General features: G+C 42.3%; 3 protein-coding genes across 4 annotated transcripts; all 3 read left to right on the top strand.

Annotated features, from left to right (window-relative positions):
- The first annotated feature begins 225 nt into the window (after positions 1–225).
- Positions 226–10,360, top strand: rbm10 (RNA binding motif protein 10). 2 transcript variants are annotated; one of them, XM_056384309.1, is made up of 23 exons: positions 226–336; positions 857–915; positions 1,002–1,554; positions 1,649–1,819; positions 1,923–1,992; positions 3,458–3,531; positions 4,438–4,524; positions 4,664–4,724; positions 4,836–4,994; positions 5,282–5,442; positions 5,631–5,728; positions 5,993–6,080; positions 6,210–6,414; positions 6,523–6,635; positions 6,720–6,801; positions 7,219–7,310; positions 7,432–7,623; positions 8,065–8,262; positions 8,440–8,496; positions 8,663–8,857; positions 9,107–9,154; positions 9,273–9,328; positions 9,562–10,360. In XM_056384309.1, the coding sequence occupies exons 2-23, from the start codon at positions 899–901 to the stop codon at positions 9,650–9,652; spliced, it is 2,868 nt and encodes a 955-aa protein (XP_056240284.1). In that variant the 5' UTR covers positions 226–336; positions 857–898; the 3' UTR covers positions 9,653–10,360. The 2 variants fall into 2 exon arrangements, with proteins under 2 accessions (XP_056240284.1, XP_056240285.1); XM_056384310.1 differs by lacking the exon at positions 857–915 and having other exon boundaries at positions 227–336.
- A 138-nt stretch (positions 10,361–10,498) lies between these two features.
- lrrc23 (leucine rich repeat containing 23) lies at positions 10,499–13,893 on the top strand. Its single transcript, XM_056384312.1, has 8 exons — positions 10,499–11,020; positions 11,312–11,421; positions 11,551–11,671; positions 11,779–11,920; positions 12,228–12,358; positions 12,462–12,598; positions 12,733–12,937; positions 13,023–13,893. The coding sequence occupies exons 1-8, from the start codon at positions 10,934–10,936 to the stop codon at positions 13,053–13,055; spliced, it is 966 nt and encodes a 321-aa protein (XP_056240287.1). The 5' UTR covers positions 10,499–10,933; the 3' UTR covers positions 13,056–13,893.
- A 122-nt stretch (positions 13,894–14,015) lies between these two features.
- Positions 14,016–21,797, top strand: tktb (transketolase b). Its single transcript, XM_056384311.1, has 14 exons — positions 14,016–14,274; positions 16,411–16,528; positions 16,652–16,765; positions 16,908–17,005; positions 17,641–17,832; positions 18,290–18,417; positions 18,505–18,701; positions 19,011–19,175; positions 19,634–19,790; positions 19,878–20,008; positions 20,096–20,179; positions 20,298–20,394; positions 20,576–20,695; positions 20,866–21,797. Exons 1-14 carry the CDS (start codon positions 14,168–14,170, stop codon positions 21,036–21,038), a joined length of 1,881 nt encoding a protein of 626 aa, XP_056240286.1. The 5' UTR covers positions 14,016–14,167; the 3' UTR covers positions 21,039–21,797.
- Positions 21,798–21,944: the final 147 nt, after the last annotated feature.

Below are 21,944 nucleotides of genomic sequence, written 5' to 3' on the forward strand. Positions count from 1 at the left end.
TGGTCAAAATATCTGATCTGATTCTATGATTTTTATATCTGATATAAAGATGTGAACAGAAACGCATCAAATGATACGATGCATGTCCTCCCAGTTTATCTGTCATGGACTACTAGTTTAGGGTTGGCCTGTTTGTCTTGTCCAATCCTCATCCACATTAATGTCTTCGATCCCCAAGCACCAATCAAACACCAGAGTCGGGTATTGGTCCCGCCCATCTGAAATGTTGTCTTGATGTGGCCATTTTACCCTAGGATCCCAGAGAAATAAAACACGCTTCTCACCCGGGCTACAACGTGATAGTTAAATAACTATTGTTGGTTTCATGTGGCGCAGGTAAGTGTTTCTCCTGTTTCACACACAACCGGAGTTATTGTGTTTGCAACGGCCGATAACCGTTTCGCAGCGTCTCTGCTTGGGTTTGCTAACCAACGTCAGGCTAAAATAGTTAGCATGTCCGCTATCGGAGATGACCGCCACACGTCATTGTTGATTACTCCTTAAGTTTGATCATGTACACTCCGCGCACACAGTTCATATCTGTTAGTGATGCAGGGTTATGCCCTTGTTTATAATTCGCTTTTGGTGAGTAGTATGTGAAGCAGCGACTATAGATATAATTTTGAAGTTGGAAGTCTGTGCAGTGCTTTAAAAATGCAGCTAACCTAGTGACAGAGGTAAGAGGTAGCGATACCTGCCTCTGCTGAATGCACACTTCTCTTTCTTGCAGCCTGGATAGCCTCTACTTTCTTGATTAGGGTTGTTGCTTATGGGTTTTGACTTTGTGCTGTGTAAGACGAGGTATCTGTAGGTCAGTCTGCATATTTGACTGATTATTGCTTGTATTTTAAACCAGATAGAAAAATAAGAGAGACAGAAGCAGAGTCAGTGAATCGGCATGGAGTATGAGCGGAGGTGAGTTAACTGTTCATTTATATATGTCCTGCCAAAAGTATACACATGTCAGACCAGTCCCTCACATCATCTTTTATGGTCAGCAGGGGTGGACGAGGTGACCGCATAGGTCGCTATGGCAACACCCACAACGATCACAACTTTCGGGACATGGACTACAGGGGCTATGGCCAAGAGGATGAGGAGGCAGGAACAGGATATGATGTCAGGGCAGAGGGGGACAGACCATATGGCCGTGATGAGAAATCACTGGTTGCCCCTGACTTCTCACCAGGCCGTCTCCAAGATCGCCCGGGGTTTCACCAGAGAGGAGAAGGGCGAGGGGACATCATGCATGAGGGGAAAGGGCTCCCGTGGCACCCTTGCACTCAGTCGCAGCCTGATCTAACCCTTCCCATGCTCCAGAGAGATGAGGAGGGATCCAGGCGGGAATTTGAGCAGTTACGAACTGGCCTACAGGAAAGAGGTCGAGGGAAAAGTGGAAGAGGCTTCCCTGAGAATAGTGCTAATAGTGTCCCTCACTCAGGGAGTAGGGAGGGCAACTGGGGTCGTGCAAGCGCCCATTCCGAACCGATGGATTACATGACAGCAAGGCAGAGAGAGGAGGACAGGTTCTCTCGTGGGGCAGTGAAGAGGAGGGTAAGCTATAACAAGTTTATCCTCTTTGTAGAGCTGCTAACATTTTTTATTTTGTATCTGACATATCTTCTTATTGTGTCACTTTTCTATGCAGGGTTTTCCAGTGGGGTCAGAGGAGCATAGTTCTGGGAATGCTGCTCCAGACCTGTCCCTTGATGAGTTGGATCAGAGGGACCAGGACTACCGTGCAGATCTAGACCACAACCAGAGGCCCAGCAACATCATAATGCTTCGCATGCTTCCACCCAATGCCACAGCCAATGAGGTAAGTGCAGGTCTCCTGGGCATGTTTGTCTCTATAGTGGTCTGATGATGCATGGATCTTGTTGTTGGTAGGCTTGAATGGCAATAATGCCTCTGTTTCATAGATCCGGGCACAACTTCAGGAGCAGGGGATCCAGCCAAGAGAGGTTCGCCTCATGAGGAACAAATCTTCAGGTGAGAACTTGCCCATTGCCCTGATGTTTTTTTTTTTTTGTTTTCCTGTGTTGTAGTCTTCCTTTCTCTTTTTGTGTTACACTCATCCATAGCCTGCTCAGTCATTTTCATTTCTCTTTCAGGTGACTTTCTCTTATCTGCTCGGTCTTCTCTCTCTTATTGATAAGTGTCCTCCCTTTTGTTTTCCTTTTCTCTTACTGTCTTTCTTCATACTCTGACAGCAGAGTAGATAGCTGATGCAAAGAACACATATTTATGTTTATATTTATATACAGGCTTGTGCTTAGTTTCCTGCTTTGACACTTTGGTCTGCTGGTGTCTGTAACCTCGCTTTCGCCCACAGGGCAACAAAACATCCATGCACGCTTCAAAGGAGAGTTTTTTCTGTATTTGCTTTTTAAGAGAAGATTGCATGAATACAGCTTTAGGTTGTAGGTCTTCACTCCATGGCTTTAATTTTCCTTCTCACTTTGGCTCTCTTCTTGTCTTGACCCTTTCATGATTCTGCCTCATCCATCCTGAAGAGAGGTGTGTCTGATTAAATGGACATTGCTCACAAACTAACAGTGTCAACTGAGAGATGAACAGTGGAAGCAGAATGCGTTTGATTGTGTCTGTCATTGTAGCTGTTTTTGAGTGTGAGTGTCAGGATGTAAGTGTTGCAGCTACCTCTCGGCTACGAGAGTGTCATCCATACCGCTCAGAAAGCTTGCCTTTTTCTAAAGGTTTACCATTAAGGTCATTGTCTCACTGGCCTCACCCTTTGCTGAACTCACTGGTTATCTGTAAGGTGTGCCCATGTGACTTTGGCACACTTACAGTCCCCTGCTCTACTGTCTTTCTCACTCCTACATCACTGTTTCTCTGTTTATAAGACAAGTCACTCAGTTTTAAATGTTAAAATGATAACCTTGTGTGATTACACTCCATGTGATGTGATACCATACACAGTGTTGTTTAAAACAGTTCTGAAACTAAATGTGTTAAATAAATATGTTTTGTCAATCAGTTATAGTAATGCATGGACAGGATATGGAGTGTTTAAGATGAAACGTTCCATCACAGTGCTAAATAGTTCAGACAGCGCTCTGACTCAGAGTAGCGGTGTGTGTGTGTGTGTGTGTGTCTGTTGTGTTGATGCCTGGGTGCTTCGTCATTCAAAGCCAAAGACCTCAGACTCAAACTGATGAGTGGATAGGATTCTCCCTCTCTCTCCCCCTCTTTCCTTGACCCTGTTGAGATACTTGACATTGCGTCCTCCCACCCTTGCAGAGAATTTGACAGTGGCTCTCCAACTGGCTGTCAAATGTGTTATTTCCAAGGGCGAGAGGAAGCAATGATTTATTTTATTAGTGCTGATACAGGGTCTCTCTCTCCTCTGTACATGAAGCACTAACCCCTCACTGCGTTGTTGTTATGTTGTTGTTGTTGTTGTTCGGTTACCATGGCGCTGGGCGGTGTCCAGGTCAGAGCCGAGGATTCGCCTTCGTCGAGTTTAATCTCATACAGGAGGCCACCCGCTGGATGGAGACCAACCAGGTCACTCTCCCCTACACAGACACACATACATATAAATATATTTATACATGCATACAATGGGACATATGGGTTAATATCAGGATAAACATACACTAACATCATGTCCTGTCAAATGCACATGATGCATTCCAGTATGGTATAGACACACAGATGGAGAAATAATGTTTGTCTTTGAGGTAGATAGATCTTTATACTACTTTTCCTCCTACTTAATACAAAATTCCACAAACGGGCAAATTCATGTTACATCATGCTGACGTTTGTCTGTCTGGGGCCCAAATGCATAGTTTTCATAACTGGACCCTCCTAGGCACATGCTCATTTGTCCAATACAAGCTCCTCTTTCTTCAGTGACATGATCTCACTCTCTCTCCTAAGTTTACAGTATCACCTCTGGGATAGTATTGATAGTATGAATATAATTTCACACATGGTCTATTGTATGTTGAATCAGAACGACTATAGTACTTCTTTTTTTTTGTTTTTGAACCTTTCACATCAGGGTCATCTACCATTATTACGTCTTTAGGCTGGAGCTACTGTCTATTTGGGAGGCGAAGGTGGTGACAATGGGATGGGATGTGTGGAAAACTGAGAGAAGGTTCCCCTTAAGGGGGGAGGGATGACACAATTGAACAGAACACACTGTGTCCTTAAAAATGGACACCCACACACTACATATACACCATCTCAGTCCGTCCCAATTTCCTAAAGCTGAAGGTTGCAATTCTCTGGTGTCCTCTTTCTTTCAGCCTCAGTTCTGCTCTCTCTTTCTCTCTGTCCCTCTCGTCCCTTTCACTCTCTCTCTCATCTCTTGTGAGATGAGGCCTTTCTCTGGCATGTGTGGCCTAATTATCGCTGATAATCATTCTTTGTTCCCCCTCCTTCTCTTTCTCTTTCTTTCAGGGAGTGCTGTTGATTCTGGGACAGAGGGTGTCGATGCACTACAGCGACCCAAAACCGCGTGCCAACGAGGACTGGCTCTGCAACAAGGTTGTGTCTGTGTGTGTGTGTTTGCATTGCATGACATGAAATCTGAATCTGTATGCTTATATTGCTTGCATATCAGTCACTGTAGCAAATTATTCTTTTAAAAAGTCTTCTAACAAGAGCTCTTGTAACATTTCAACAGTGTGGTGTGCAAAACTTTAAAAGGAGAGAGAAGTGCTTCAAATGCAGTGTTCCTAAAGCAGGTAAAAATTAACCAAACTATTGTAAACATATTAACTATTCTGTCTTTTACAATCACACAAGCTCTCTCTCACCATACAGTAATATATAAAAGGCATGGTGTCTTTCCCCAGAGGCTGAGCTGAAGTTGCCACAGCTGCAGCTGGATTTGCCTGTTAGTCTTCAAAAGGAGGGGGCCCAAGGTTTACTGCCCCTGCCAGCACCCTACCACTCTTCTGGTCCTACTGTCACCCCTGGACAAGCTACACAGCAAGCAGATGTTGCCAATGACAGTTAGTCTGTCTCTTGACATTTATTGCACTGTGGAAATAGTTTTGTCTATTTTTATGATTTGTTTATTTTATTATTTACATGTGGTTTTTGAAATTACTGTTTAATATAGGTTATGGTACGTTTACCATGGTTCGAAAATTATGTTTATTAACCTAGCGATAGCTTGAAAACCAGAAAGGGGTAGTATGGGATTCTTCGTTTCACAAAACTATATACTATTTGGTACCTTAAATGTTAAATCATTGATTCAAAAATTACAATAACCTCTTATCCTCTCCTTCAACAGCTCTGATACTTAGAAACCTTGGCCCGCATACTTCAGTGGAAGCCATCTTATCTGCTTTGGCTCCATTTGCCACACTCTCCCCTTCCAATATTCGTCTAATCAAGGACAAGCACACACATCTCAACAGGGGGTTTGCCTTTCTCCAGCTTTCTACCATAGTGGTGAGAAACTAATGTGTTTGAGCTTTGTTATTCACTCATATTTAAAGAATTGTATTCAGATTAAACATTTTGTCGTTTTTGTGTACAAATGATTTTGAAATAAGCTTCATCTTAAACATACATAGACAAAGGTAATTCCACAAAAATGCACCCACACTTGACTCACGGGTCTCTGTATGTTTTAACAGGAGGCATCTCAGCTGCTCCAGATCTTGCAGGCTCTCCAGCCAGCTCTGTCTATTGACGGGAAGGCTATTGTGGTGGAGTTTGCCAAAGGCTCCAAACGGTAAACACTCGCATACCCCAACGTGGCTAAAAAGGACACACAAGTGCACTACACATTCTTGGTTGTACACAAGAAATTATATTGTGAGTTTAAATCATATTAAAACTCAAATTGGTCATGTGAATAAAGTGGATCAGAAATAGCTTTGGAGAGGATGACCTAAAACAAATTTGAGTGTCTCTTGCATTTTTGCATCACAATAAATGCTGTTGAAATGTAGGTCACTGAAATCACTGAAACCCTCTCTGTACTTTTCTGTGCCAGTGATGTGTTCCTGACTGATGGCAGCAGAGTGAGTGCTGCTACAGTGGCCAGCACAGCTATAGCTGCTGCACAGTGGGCTGTCACACAGGTAACCTTTCTCAATGACTTAAAATGACAGCAAAGAAAACATGTTGGTGCAACACATCTTTAATTTCAGATTGTATATTTCTGATTTTTTTATTTTTGCCCAATTGTCAAAAATCTTCTTCACACTCAGACTGCTCAGAATGGATCAGGTGGAGGCCAGAGTATAGATACAGCAGTGTATCAGCAGGGGGCAGCAGTAACATACAATCAGGATGGGCATGAATACTCTGGGCCAGATGCTACAACTTTCAAGGCCCAGGCAGACGCCAGGGTACCTGCTTTGCCCAGTGCCGGAGCAGCCCTGATGGGGGCATACACAGGAGGAGCTGCCCCAGGTTGGTATCAAATATGCTAAGTATACAGAGCATATTACCCTCATGATCAGTGTAGTTATGTTAATTTGACTGAATTTAACCTGTTTGTGTGTGATCATCCATCTGCAGGTGCCATTCCATCTGAGGCAGTGACATCTGGGTCAGCCGTCGTACAGCAGCCTCTCAGTCATACACAGACTGCTCTCATGACAGGCACAGCTGCTGCCATACCAGCCACACAGGTACAACATTACAGTTGTCTACTGTTGTTCCTTGCATTATTTCAACCATTACCATTGGTTTTAAAGAGCTTTGTCTCCTCACAGGTTGAGATAGTGGGAAAACCACAACCAGCTGCCCCCAGCCAACCTGCTACCCCAGGCACTGAGCATGAGCTCCAGCAATACCGTAAGACTTACCTTTTATTATACCTATTAATCTTCGCTGAAAACTGTAAGTAGATCTTCATTTGTGGCAGATGTTTCGGTCAGGTTTTCATAAATGAAATAATGAAAATAATCTGTTTTGGTCGGCCACCCAAATGTATTCAACACAGTGTTGATGTGTCTGTGTGTGGGAGAGACAACTGCTGTCAAAGCCAGTGGTTTCCTACAACTTTGTGAATGGCTCCATTAGAGCTGCTCAGTGCTGTTCAGTTTCAATTTTGGAAGGCAAAAGGGTTACTGGCAGATGTTAATTTTGTGCTTATCTGTATTATGAAAAATTTAGTTGCTGAATCAACAGTCAAGCTTATCTTTTGGGATTTAATGTTTTTTAAATTTGTTCTCTGACCTCGAGGTAAATGTCCTGTGTCTTTACCTGTAGCTGTGCCAGATGTGTCAACATACCAGTATGATGAAAGCTCTGGCTACTATTACGACCCACTCACAGGACTCTACTATGATCCTAACTCCCAGGTAAAGAGTGTTGTGAATGAACCACAATCAAAATGTTAAAATAGTACTTTTTGACAGACCTTTATGAATGTGTCTTGTTCCTCAGCATTTCAGTCTGCTTATGTGCCTTTCCTCTTTGCAGTACTACTACAACCCTCATACTCAACAGTATATGTACTGGGATGGAGAGAAACGCATCTATATTCCTGCTGCCAGCCAGTCAAATGCTGAAGGTGCTTCGATGAGTGATGGCACAGCCCCTTCAGACTCACTGTTTGCTGCCCCTGGCAGCAAGGAAAAAAAAGACAAGCCCAAGAATAAAACTGCTCAACAGGTATTCTACACACTGGATACAAGTTCAAGTAGTAGGAGATGTGCAGAAAATTAAACTGACCTATGAATTTCAAAGCTAAACTCTATGTTTGCTTTTTTTTTTGCTTTGCTCTTTTTTTGATTAGACATTTGTATGTATGATTCAACATCTCTGTTAATGGATAGAGTACCTGACTGTAAGAGCAATACCTTACAGTATCATACATTTCAGATTAAAATGAACAAACTATGGCCAAAATTACCATAGTTATTTAACACCTCGTAGTCTCAACAAAAAAGACTTCACCAAGGTGGTATTTATTGCAGAGCAGAATTGGATTACATTATGTTGCTTTGTTGTTGATATTGTTGTACCTCCTGAATATAGCATTCACAAATTGTAAATCTTCCTCTGAGTCAATTTAAATGGCTAATATCTATTACTTGGTGTTTATATTAACAGATTGCCAAAGATATGGAGCGCTGGGCTAAGAGTCTCAATAGACAGAAAGAGAACATGCGTTCTGTGTCCTCCTCCTCCCCTGCTGTCGGCTCTACTGCACTGCCTCCTGGTTACACGAGGGCACCTGGCCACAGTCGCCTAGATGACCGCCGAGAGTCTGCTAGTGCTGATGCAGGCTATGCTGTTCTGGAGAAAAAGGTGAATGATCTTTACACAGACACACATGCTTAGCTTTAAACACCTGGGAATTATAGTGGGTGGGGAGAATGTCCATCAGCCAGAGCTCCTACAAACATTCATACTGCTGCGTTGCCAGTAATAAGAGAAGAGCTTATTAACTGACGTGATATTCCCTTTGGCTTGTCTGTCCTGCAGGGGGCATTGTCTGAACGGCCTCAGATTTTTCTGGACCAGATCCGACAAAGTACAGAAGTAAGGACATGGCCACCATGATGTACTTGTTATGTATCTGTTTTAGTCCGTTTTCTTCATAGATTTTCTAACACCTTGGTCTTTTATGTATTTTTCTCAAGCATACATTCATTATCTCCATGTGCATTTATTCATCAGTTCCTGCCCTTGTGTCTTTCATCTATAGAGTTCCCCTCCTCAGCAGCAAGGTCTGGTCCCAGCCTATAGTGGAGAAACAGACAGTGAAGAAGAAGGAGGCGAGAAAGATGAGAAGGAGGGGAGAATGACAGACTGGGTTAAACTGGCCTGTCTGCTGTGTAGGAGACAGTTCCCCAGTAAGGAGGCTCTCATCAGGCACCAGCAGCTCTCCGAGCTACATAAGGTGGTTACACAAACAGCTTGAATCTAATTTCACGCCATGACAAACACTGCATAAATGGTGGAGAAGGAGGATCTGTTAACGCCTGGTTGAAAAGCCAGTATGTTTTCTGTCTTTGTTGTTAATTGTTGTCTCATACAATCTTTACTATCTGTAATCTAAAAGATGTTCCATAATGACAAAGGTGCAGCCCAATGACATTTCTCTTGTAATCATGTTTAAACTTTCACCTCTTTATCTGTCTGCTCTCAGCAAAACCTGGAGCAGAGAAGAACACAGCAGGAAGCTGCAGGCAAAGAGGTCAGTGAAGCCTCGGGGTCTCACAACAGTTTGACAACATTGTATAAAGTAAATATGTTTGTTGCTGATTAATTGCAGTTAGTGTTGATTTCATGGTCCTCCTTTTTTTTGGTTGCAGAGACTTACGGATGGACCTGAGCCTCCTGATCCTAAGAAGAGGAAGTTTAGCCCCATGTAAGCAGCAGTGAAGTAATAAGTAGACTCCATGTGTTGAAGTCTTATGGTTGTTTCAGGTTACAGTCTTGTACTGTGGTGATGTTTGCGTATGTAACTGCTTTATACTAATGTATTGGAAACACAAAACTATGTCAGTATAACCATTTGCTTGCAATGGTGGATGCGATTTTATCTACTTACAGGTTTGTCTGTTTGCGCTCAATGTTGTTTCATTGTCTTTCTCTCTTTAGTGATGGGATCACAGGCACTAGTCTTGGTGCCAGGATGCTGCAGGGAGGTGTGAAAAAGGGACTTCTATTGCGCAATATGCAAGTTGAGTGAGCCCTCATCCTGAATCGTCAACAACCTGACCCAGGCGGGACAAGGACAAAGCCCAGCACGCAACACTTCACCATTAACATCATATAGATATCTATAGATAAACCTCTTAATTTTGGTTTGACATTACAATTACCTCAACAGTGGTAATACATGCATATGAACTGATCCTGTAGCAATGGATGTCAGGATATTGCACAGAATGCACCTTTTTTGCTTTCTTCCTGTATGATGCAGTTTTGAGTTCTCACTTGCTTCAGAGCTTGTGTGTTATAAACAAGCTTTATGTGGTTGGGAAACATTTGCTGTTGGAAAGTGAAAGGTCAGTATAGATCTTAATGGCAGCAAATTGAATTTTCTATTACTGTCTATGCACCATAGATTTTTCTTTTTTTTAATTTAATGTTATATGCCTTACCATTCAGTGAATGACTGATCTGGGCATGAACTGTGTATACATTTTAGAATGAGCACTTTTATACCACAGTGGGCGCTAAGAAACCGTGGCCTCATGAACTGGACAGGGTCACATCAACACTAGTGTGTAGTCAAAAAGTGTCTCAGTTTGTCAATTTGCAGGTATGAATTCACAATGTAATACATACTTATCTCCGGAGAAACTTATTTTTTATGTCTGTATTTGCTGAATAATGTGACTGTGTTTCATTAAGCTCGTGTAAATTAATTAAGAATAACACATTTTCATCATTATTGATGATTGATGTCTTGTATGGGCAAGCCAGTAAACACTTCTTTTATTTCGACATTTAAACATGAAATTTCCAAAGCTGTGTTTTTGCAAGTCGGTGGTTTAAAAAAAGAGGAATATAATGTAACTCTTTTTATGAAGTCTCTAATGCAACATCTTGACCTGCAGTAATTGTATAGCTGTTGCAAAGCACATAAACCTTAACGTTTGCTTGCCCCTGCAAATGCATAAATTCACGTGCCTTGAGTTTCTATGGCAACAACAGCAAACACGGTTCTTAGTTTGCTCGCCGGGATCGTCAGACATAACCTGCAGTTAACTGCCAGTTAAAGGGGTTTTTAAAAGGGTTAACACTAGCTTCTTGTTAAAATCAATTGCTGTCGGTTTTTACGTTTTGATTTCATGTTAATGGTTGTGTTGCAAAGTAAAGCTACAAAGCTGAAGTGTTAGAAGTTAGCTTGCTACTTTGGCAGCTAACAGCACGTGCATTTATAGTTAGCTAACGGTCAGTCAATTATCAGCTGGTGTTCTACGGTGACCCAGTTTTTTTTTTAAACAAACTAAAATTGACGAGGATGTCTGATGTGGATGAAGATGCAGTCATGTCGGATGTAGACTGGCAGGAAGAAATGCATCAAGACGGAGTCGAAGAGGACGAGAAGGTACAGTTGTGACTAAGGTTGATGCGACTGCGATAACTTATAACTTGATGAAATGCACACACCGCATCACAGTATTTGCCCCATGTTTGCAGACTAAATAACGCTACCTGAAAGTTGGACTCAAATCAGTTTAGTGCAGTTTCTGTTAAAATCATACTCCATTTTACAACAATTCTCTACCACAGGATGTTGAATCGGGAAGAGTAAAATTAATCGACTAAATTCCAGGCCTTTTCTCCAGTGTGTTAGCACCACCACAAACGATTACTTTTCTCCTTCTGTGCTCCACAGGTCCAGCTTTGCCATTTGACCCAAGAAACCATAAGTCAGGGGCTCTCATTACTGTGCCGAACAGGAAATGGACTAGGGCATGCATTTGTCAAACTGGACTTAAAAGACAAGTAAGGGGGTAAAGATACATGCAAAGCAAAATTGGCTACCTTTACCCTGTAACTTTAAATTCAGGTTATCCTCATGAATCTCCTCTTATATCATACAAATTTTCCATTTGTCATCGCTGCACTTCTCAGAGGACTGAATGACATAGCTGCAATTAGCAGTTATATTCACCTTCGTTTTCTGGACATATCCAACAACCGTCTTATTGATCTCTCTCCTCTGGCATCTCTGATTCAACTTCTTTGGCTGAAGGCAAGGAGCTGTCTTCTTTATCATTTTTTGAAAAGGACACATCTGGGGCTGTCACAGTCATTCAATCTAACTGATGGTAAATCTTGAATGCACACCTTTTACTGCAGGTTGACAATAATGCTGTGGCATGCTTCAAAGGGCAACCTTTCGCTCAGTTAACCTACCTGCAATGGCTGAGTATGGCAGTGAACCAGCTGACAGAACTAGATGGCCTAGTTGGACCTGCTTTAGAGAGCCTCAATCTTACAGGTTGGTCTGTTGGTTTTTATGTCAGTATAAGTAGTGTTATCTATGATACCATATAAGTGACTGATCCTGAGGAGACGTCCGTCAAATGAGGAATAATTAACTTTCACTATCATTTGAAATTACGGAAGTGATAACAAGAGAGGCTTTGATTGTTTGATCAGAGGGCGCTTCATTATCCCATATGTTGTCATTTATTCTTAGGTATAACAAATTCTTTTTCTGTCGTCAAGATTTTAATCAAATATCTGACGCCTAGCGTACATTTTTGAAAAGGCCTTGACATTATATTTTGGACCCTCTTTGACAGGTAACAGTATTAAGACAGTGAAAGGTCTTCAAAGTAGCTGTTTTGCCAACCTGGTAACTCTAGAGCTGAGAGGAAACCACTTGGATACCACTGATGGCATCAATCTTCCCAACCTGCGACGATTATATCTGGTAATAAAACTACTTTGATCAGGTTAATAGCACTAGTACCCATGTAATAGTCTTATATATATATAACCAGAGAACAGTCTAACTGTTTTTGCTCTCTGTTCAGGCCCAAAACATGATCAAGCGTTTGGAGGGTTTGGAGAAGTTAGAGCGGCTCACCACCCTTCATCTTCGAGACAACAGGCTAGATTCTCTGGAAGGTCTCAGCCCCAGCATGAAGTGTCTCCAATACCTCAATGTCAGGTACACTGTTGTATCACAGCAGGACTGATCAGATCAGTGTGTCCTGATGCTCCCATCATTGATTCAGTAAAACACCAAATAAAATTTTATATCACACATTATATGTCCCAATTATGTCTCTCTCCCTCCCTTAGAGGCAATGCAATCTTAGATGAGAATGCCCTGCAGCACCTTGGACTTTTGTCAAAAACTCTGCGTGCTTTTGTCGTTTCTGAGAACCCACTGGTGGAAACGACAGACCACCGGCTGAGTGTACTGACTTTCGTGCCACAATTGGAGCGAATTGACAAAGATCCTGTCTCCCCTGAGGAGAGGTCTGAGGCCTGGGAGAGAATCAAGGTAAACATCGTATTTCTTTCTGTGGCATGGTCAAACAAAAACTGCTCCTTTGCTGGATTTTCTAATGCTATGTATATCATTTCAGGAACTTAGAGAAGAGGAAATACCTGACCCATAAGATTTGTAATGGGGGCAAAAATGAGGAAGTGTTTGACTTCCTTGACTTTCTTGAAAAGAATTTGGCTGGGTGACTGTGATTGCATTTTCTGTGAGATAAGTATTGTGTATCTTGATTAAATATCTTGTATGATGCATAATCTATAAATTTGTACATTAAGCTTGTGTCATTACACAAGCAACTACTACAGCCAATTTACTTTTTAAACAATAAAATTTAGAAAATGGTTATTTCTGATGCATCCATTGACATGTACAAATGCAGGTAATCAACTGAAGTTACAAAGCAAGGTGACAGTGGCTAAGAAATAAGAAATAAGTTGGTATCAGTTGCCTCTCCAAACTCTTCTGTTTCCCTGAGTAAGGATGAGAGGGCAAAATCTGACTCCATTTCCCTATTGGCAGCAGTCCAGTTGCAGCTTTAAAGGGACAGTGACATGATGATATGTATGGACAGTAAACATGTATGCTGAGGTATACGATCAGTATAAGTAGAGAGTGTTCATATTGTATCAGATAATACAGCTGTATCTGAAGTTGCCGGTGACATTTCCACACCACATCATCATACTGCTGTCACAACCAGGAAGTTAAATGCCCACTTCACTGAAAAATTTGCTTTGCATTTCATTAATATTTCAGAATGGTGGGTGAAATTGCGGTCGTATGTCCTGATAATTTCACACCAAAGCTATATAATTATCTACAGATCTCCACACATTGACTACCTTTAAAGATACTCATGATTTATACCCGCATGTTCGGTCCACGCTCTTGTGAATATTTTGGTGATTTGCTCATTTAAAAATAAAGAAAATGATAAGAAAATAAACAGAGATCTCTATATTTCATGAACTTAAAGGGCTTTGTGAAAGGAGCAACTTGCACCACTACCGTTCCTCCAATGATTGGATTAGGTGGGAGTGGCTGTTACAGAAGACATAAGTCCCCCTTTTACTGTCGTTCCTCCTCCTCCTCGGCTGTACTTGCACCGGGCAGCTAGCAACGGCGTGGCGCAGCGTCTAACCTCTGACACTGGGAAGCAGCTGTGTGACTCAAATAACCGAAACTAACTTCAAGTGGACACGACTTTGAAGAAAGAATCCAGAAACCATGTCTAGTTACCACAAACCCGACGAGAAAACTCTGCAGGGGCTGAAAGATGTCGCCAATAAGCTCAGGATCCACTCCATCAACGCTACATGCGCCTCTAACTCTGGGTACGTTACTCAAAGTTACTCAAGTTAGCTGCAATTATAAAAAATTACAAAGCTACAAACGAAAAAGTGTGTATGTTGTACGGACACTAGCAGGCGCACGCTTCACCTGTGCGGCCTGGCTGCACGTGCTGCAGACTTGTCTTCACGCGGTGGAAAAGCCTGGCCACAGCAGACAGCTAGCCAGTAATGATACAAACTGTTCTATTAACGTTTCAAGTTCATTTGTGAGTTAAATTTGTCTGAGTCTACAGTCCAAGCTAAGATTAGCATATGCTAACAGTCTGTGGGTGTCTTTCTTTTCAGACGCTGACAAATGAAAACTAATGGCAGCGCCTGTATCGTTAGCTGGATGGTCTACAGTCAGTGCAGTCCAGCTGAACAATTCCTACTATATATTAACAGTTACGTGTAAAGTTAACCTGATTATAAAGATATTAGCACCGACCTGCTTTTTACTAGCTAACAGAAAATCACATGATGATGCGAATGGATGAATCTCGTGGTCTGTTTGACGCCACAGTTTAAAGTAACAACTGCGACCGAAAACGCCGGAAAGAAGTATACAAATGCACACCCACTGAATTGCCTAAAGGAAACCTATGTCGGGTATAATAACGGCAATAAAAATCGCTAGTCAAGTACACCTGTGCTGTTGCCTCATCCTGAGAGTCAAAGTTCCCAGAAGCCTAGTTGCAACCTGACGTTTTCCTCTTCACTATGATAAATGACATAACAGGTTGACGCGGGAATAATGGGATTTCCTTCCTTGTTCAGAGTGACGCTATACTGCTTCTGTGATATATATCTCTTCCCCTTCCTTGTATTCTGTTAAGATTATTAGTAGGTCTGCTCGTCCAAACCTAAAAACCACAATTTACTCAGCAAATACCAGAAATGCCTGTAATTGAAATGATAGATTTTGAATGCTGTCACATGTACAATCAGGGTTATATGTTAAATTTATGAGGGAGAAGAATTTGGACGAATTATTTTTCTTGCTATGTAGATTGTAACAGAAAACACAGTTCATGTCCTGTTTTTGTTATTTCTTTTATATTGTATACTGCATCTTGTTTCACAGCCTTCAGAACTTCCATATTGAGAAGTACTGTAAGAAGTATTGTCTACATGGTTACAGTTAATGGGTAATTATAGTTACACCCTTCAAGAAATCCAGCATTGTGTAATCACCTTAGGATACAACTGCAACGTACAGAATCAAAATGTTTGTTGATAAACCTGTTTTTGTCACTTCCTTATGTCACTTGAGGAAGTAGATTAGCTGTATCCTAAACGTCTGGATTGTGAGGCCTAGCCACACATGGTTTGATACTGCTGTTTTGACACATTACACACAAAACATGTCGTTCCTCATTATATGACTGATATTGAACATTACTTAGATGACCTGATGACTTTTGTTATGGCTTATATGAATTTACTTAAGTTTATTTCTCAGCAGGTTGTCTCTCAACAAAAGGACAAGGGGTAAACAGAGCACTGGGTTTATTATTTTTAATTGTAATATTTAACAGTGACCATGATGTATGTTTTGCATAAGATAACCCTGTGTGTTCCCAGCATGTTTTAAATGATGCCATTTGTAAGGAAGCTGAGATGCTGTTGAGTAATGTGGTATTTCTAAACATGTCGATTACAGTAGTTGGACCACTGCTGTGTAGCAACTAACAGTTTCACAAGTTTGCTTATCTTTTTTTATTTTTTTTTATTTTATTTTTTTAAATAGTGTGGTAACATAACTGAAGTGATCATGTTACAAATTAACCATCAATTGACATAAGTGGTATTCCTAATCCCTAAAGATGAGAAGATCTCCTCAGAAGTCAAAGCTAGTGTTGAAGTTTGCATTAAGTTCTACTGGAATGACTGGAACGGGTTGTTTGGTTTTTGTTTTTTGTGTTGTACAGAAGTATCTCATTGACTAACTAAAACCAAGTGCTTTTTAATGATTTGTAACAGGTGATTTTTCATGGGCTAAACCCACTTGTAAGGATTCCTGAATGTACTAGAACATGCATGTGCATGCATGGAGTGTGAATTTTGTTTTCTTTTTACATGGTGGAATTTTTACTGTAATCTTCCTTTTTAATGGACTATCTTTCTGTCTCTCCTCAGTCACCCCACATCATGCTGCAGTGCAGCAGAGCTCATGTCTGTGCTCTTCTTCCACACCATGCGCTATAAAGCCGATGATCCTCGCAACCAGTGCAACGACCGCTTTGTGCTCTCAAAGGTTGGCATAAATGTCTTTTGTTTATGACTGATATTCTTAAGTTGCTCCATGCACATGAGACTTGAAAACATGAGTGTCTTTTTGAAAGACTTCCCCCCCCCCCCCCCCCTCTTTCCTCTCTAGGGTCATGCTGCACCTGTCCTGTATGCTGCCTGGGCAGAGGCAGGTTTTGTGAAGGAGTCTGATCTGCTCAACCTGCGCAAGATTGACTGTGACCTGGAGGGGCACCCAACACCAGTAAGTCAAGAGTCCTGAATTTGTTTTCGGTGTTCATGTTTCCTTGGAGAACAAAGAATATGATGTACCCATAACACTATATCGAGTATAAAGTTTATTGTTGTTTGTTTTGTTTTTTTTCCTCCTCTTTCCTGTTCACCAGAAACTGGCTTTTGTTGATGTGGCAACCGGATCTCTTGGCCAGGGTCTTGGTGCTGCCTGTGGGATGGCCTACACTGGCAAAAACTTTGATAAATCCAGGTGAGTTTTATAGTGGAAACTATGGAGTCATGAAGAGGTTGAAAGACTTGCATTAATCCTATAGTAATTTGAACTCATATGATGATCTGAATCCTCGTTGCTCAGTTTTCAGTCTTCAGCATTTGTCGGACAGGCATCCCTTTTCATAGTGCATGAAGTTCTAAGTAGCTTAAGGGCAGGAGTTCTCTATACTCAAACAACACTTTCTGTTGGGGTGAAATGTTCAATACCATCTTGTTGTTGACTCAGCATTGTTTCAACAAGAGCATTGTTTAACAAGAGTGTGATGCCTTAAGTCGTAAGCGGGGAACTGCTTTGCTACAGTTGTATCGGATGCACCATAATCTGTTAACTGGATAAATCTGTTGTAGTGTAGTTGTAATTGCGTTAAATCACTCTGTGGCAGGAATGTGGAGCCAGGGCCAAGAGGTGTCTACACTGCCCTCAAGATACTAGCCTCTATGAGTCACTATGACATGCTTCTATCTATCTAATTGGAACTGATTGATACCCTGCTGTTAATTCTGTCAGTTATTAATTTATTTAAAAGGAAAACTATCACTCATATAGTCATATACGTCAAAATTGTGGTTCATTGTTTTCCCCCCTCCCTTTTTTTATACACTGTGTTGTAGTTACCGTGTATACTGCATGCTGGGTGATGGAGAGTGTTCAGAGGGCTCGGTGTGGGAGGCCATGGCCTTTGCCTCCTACTACCAGCTGGACAACTTGGTGGTTATCCTTGATGTCAATCGGCTCGGTCAGAGTGAGGCAGCACCCTTGAAGCACGACATGGAGACATACCGCAAACGCTGTGAGGCCTTTGGGTGAGTACCAACTGCAACTTTCCACTTTTGTCGAATCTCCAAGGAAACAATTTTACGTGTTGACACTTAACTTTTGAAACGTCTCTAAATACACTATTAAGATTATGGATGACTTTGTTGCATTAGCATTTGGATAATCAGGACCTCACCACACACCAATTCCAAAAAGTTTTGGCATGAGTTTTAATGTTGTTTATATCACTTTGCAATTTCACACAGTTTTAGATTGAATTTCTCTTGGCCACGTCTTGCACATCCCTTTTTCACATGCTTGCAGGACATCCTGTACCCTCCACTTTGAATTTTGACCTTTCCTTTCGGTCTCTGCTTGCCTTTGCTCGGTTAATAAGTTTTGATGCTTGACATGTTTGCTCAGAAGTTAATACGTCCCTGCATTTTGGGTTAATATTTGTTGTAATGCGTGGCGTGCTGTTAAAATCGAGCCATGTTTTTGTAGGTGGAACACATATGTTGTGGATGGACATGATGTGGAGGAGCTGTGCAAAGCTTTCTGGCAGGCTCAGCAGGTCAAGGGCAAACCCACTGTCATTGTTGCCAAGACATTCAAGGGCAAAGGACTCAAAAGTAAGTGAGGTTTTCAGGTGAATATTATTTACTTAACTCTTCTTGAATTCTCTGTATTTAATTATCTTGTTTGTCTCTTGGCTGTAGATATTGAGGATCTTGATAACTGGCATGGAAAGCCCATCCCTAAAGACCGTGTGAAGGACCTCCTGAATGACCTGCAGGCTCAGATCCAGGTCCCCAACAAGACCCTGTGCCCTGAACTGCCCAATGATGACACTGCACCTGCTGACCTTAGCCCCATCTCCCTGCCCTCACCCCCAGCCTATAAAAAGGGAGACAAGGTACTTTTACTTGTTTCTTAATGGGGGCTAAGGGATACTTCAAGCATTTGTAATGATGGGTACAAAACCTCATCGATCAATGATGGTCAGCCGGGTAAAGGTCACTGATAGCAGTGTTTTTGCAGAGAAGTCTTATTGGCTTAGTGGGTGGAGGCCTTACCTAACAGTGATACCAGCACCTGAGATAACCTTTTTTAACCTACATGTATAATATTGTTGTATTAATAATCTTGTTAGTTGTTTTGTTGTATTAATAATCTTGTTAATCTGTCATTGCTTATAACCATTTGCTTTTTTTTGTCCTGTCAGATGGCAACAAGGAAAGCATATGGTGTAGCTCTGGCCAAGCTGGGACAGGCAAGCAAGAGAGTGGTGGCTCTTGATGGAGACACCAAAAACTCCACCTTCTCAGAGACCTTCAAGAAGGCCTTCCCCGACCGCTACATTGAGTGTTTCATCGCTGAACAGAATATGGTACACAATATTTCAGTCTTCTGGGGTGACTTAGATACTCTTGATGAAGTTAATCATATGCATTTGCTAATTTTAAGTATAGCGAACATCAAACTAAGAAGATTCTGAGAATTTGGAAAAGGTATAAGGACATGGTGTATCATAGAATCCGTCCAAATCTACACAATTTTCAGAAACAGTCGGTTTGTAGAGAAGTCAACCAATCAACTCTGCCTTGTCAAGCCTCATGACGGTTATGAAAGACAGCTAAATCTGGCTCAGTCTACACTCTTCAACACCATAGTCTGTTCCAAATGGGTCTAATCTGTTACTATTCATTCTTTAGCCTGATAATCCCAACCCACCCACTACAGTGAGAGGTGCTGCTGTGACCAGTTTACACAAGCTTCAACACTTAAGACCCTTGCTTAATCTATCATTAAGACTAACCCATTTTACTAATGTCTTTGCTGCGGCAGGTTGGAGTGGCCATCGGCTGTGCCACCCGTGACCGCACAGTTGCATTTGCCAGCACGTTTGCTGCCTTCCTGTCGAGAGCCTATGACCAGATCCGTATGGGAGCCATCTCCCAGACAAATGTCAACCTGGTAGGATCCCACTGCGGAATCTCTATCGGTAAGCTTTCTACTGAAGCGTCACTTGTTTTCTGTTGAAAAAAAGTTGCGTATGCACTATCCCTGACGGATGTTATTTTCCCCTCAGGTGAAGATGGACCTTCCCAGATGGCCCTAGAGGACTTAGCCATGTTCCGCGCCATCCCAACATGTACTGTGTTCTATCCCAGTGACGCAGTGTCCACAGAGAGGGCTATCGAGCTAGCAGCCAACACAAAGGTTGGTAGGCCAGCCAATGGCAAAGCTTGTTCAGTAGGTTGTATTCACAACATTCTTATGTTGTAACACATCACTCTGTTCTCTCAGGGTATCTGTTTCATCCGCACCAGTAGACCAGAGACTGCTGTCATCTACTCACCAGATGAGAAGTTTGAAGTGGGTGTAGCCAAGGTAATGACAGACCACGATTTTACATACATGAATCCTTGTGCACAAATTGGCAATAACACAAATGAGGAAGGGACAGCAGCAGAAGAAGTGATGTGGAAATATTTCTGTATTTCACCAGGTGGTCCGCCAGTCTGACAACGACAAGGTCACTGTGATTGGAGCTGGTGTTACTCTGCATGAGGCCCTTGCTGCTGCCGATATGCTGGCCAGTGAAGGTAAACTCACATTGCCCTCTAGTGGATGATGTAGGAATTGTTCTGAGGCCCACGTCTCAAAACCACCATCCACAATTTCAGTGGTGGTTCAGTTCACTGGATGAAGTCATCAGCTGCTTGGTCTGCTGGCATGGCCTAATAATAAACTCTGAAGTAACAATTTGCTCGTGAATTCCTCTAGGAAAGAACATCAGAGTGATTGACCCGTTCACCATCAAGCCCCTGGATGCCTCTACCATTCTGGCCAGTGCGAGAGCCACAGGGGGACAGATCATCACTGTGGAGGACCACTACAAGGAGGGTGGGTTGTTTTCTGTTTTCATGCTTGAGTGACCTTTTGCAGGGTTCTTTATACCATGTGCCATAGATGTTTCAGAATTTGCAGGCTTTGATTCGACACCAGGGGCCATGATTTAAAACGCTTAAGTGATGCGTTGTTGACCTCTCTGGTGGTCTGTCTCCTCTGTCCAGGTGGTCTTGGTGAAGCTGTGCTGTCGGCAGTGGGCACCGAGCCCGGCATCATTGTGAACCGGCTGGCAGTATCTGGTGTTCCCCGCAGCGGAAAGCCCCAAGAGCTGCTGGATATCTTCGGCATCAGCGCCAAGCACATCGCTAACGCCGTGCGCCAGACCTTTGCGAACTAAGGACTGCACCTTTTCTCCCACTTGTTGCTCTGTTGAGTCTCATTCAACTTTCTGCCTAACTTAATAGCTCCCTGACATGATCACGTGAAGACCTGTTTAACTCCTCTGTGCTCAAGAGCCATCTTGCGGCTTTGACTCGAGTGCAGTTTGCTAACCTTATCACTATCACAGCTGGAGAGAGGTGGGGATAGGAGTGTATTGTGGTCAGAGCCTTTAGTGGTAATGATATTCCTACCTGTATGCACCTTCTAGTACCCTCTTCACAGATGGTTTCTGTTCTCCCGGCGACATTCCTTTCTTGAATCCTGTATCTTATTTTCAAATGGTGTCTTGTAAGTGCTGCGTTGACAATTGGATTTAAAACCCCAGTCATACCATCAGCCTGTCCACGTTCAGGCCGCAACTTCTATCGCATTCCAAACATCATTTCTTTCCCACATTCCTGACAACCATTCCTCGTGTCCTCTCACCTGGCTGTCCTTTTCCAAGAAGCACTGTTACGGTTTGTCATAAATCTAATGTAGAGATTAACGTTTGTAGTTTGTATTCAGTCACAGTCTTTAATGCTTCAGCTGCAGTAGAGAACTGTTCTTCAAAGACCCCGGGAGTGTGAAGTCGGACCAGTTTAATAATGAACCATGTGATCATTCCTCTCATGATCCCTGACCACATGGGCATCACACAGTGTTGTTGCCGTTCCCTGTCACCTGTTGTGCTATTATTGCGTGATGTGCTGAATTAAAAAAATAATTAACCTAATGCCATTTGTTGTCTGTTTGTTTTTTTTGTCAGCCATGGCTCTATAGATGGTATTGTGAGTTGGAGTACCACTAATGTTCAGACTTAAATTCTTCTACTCAATCATTTGAGCCATGGAGTTGCCCCCCCCCCCCCCCCCCCCCAATC

This window comes from Seriola aureovittata, chromosome 9 (assembly GCF_021018895.1).
Source record: "Seriola aureovittata isolate HTS-2021-v1 ecotype China chromosome 9, ASM2101889v1, whole genome shotgun sequence".
In the NCBI taxonomy this organism is placed as follows: Eukaryota; Metazoa; Chordata; class Actinopteri; order Carangiformes; family Carangidae; genus Seriola; species Seriola aureovittata.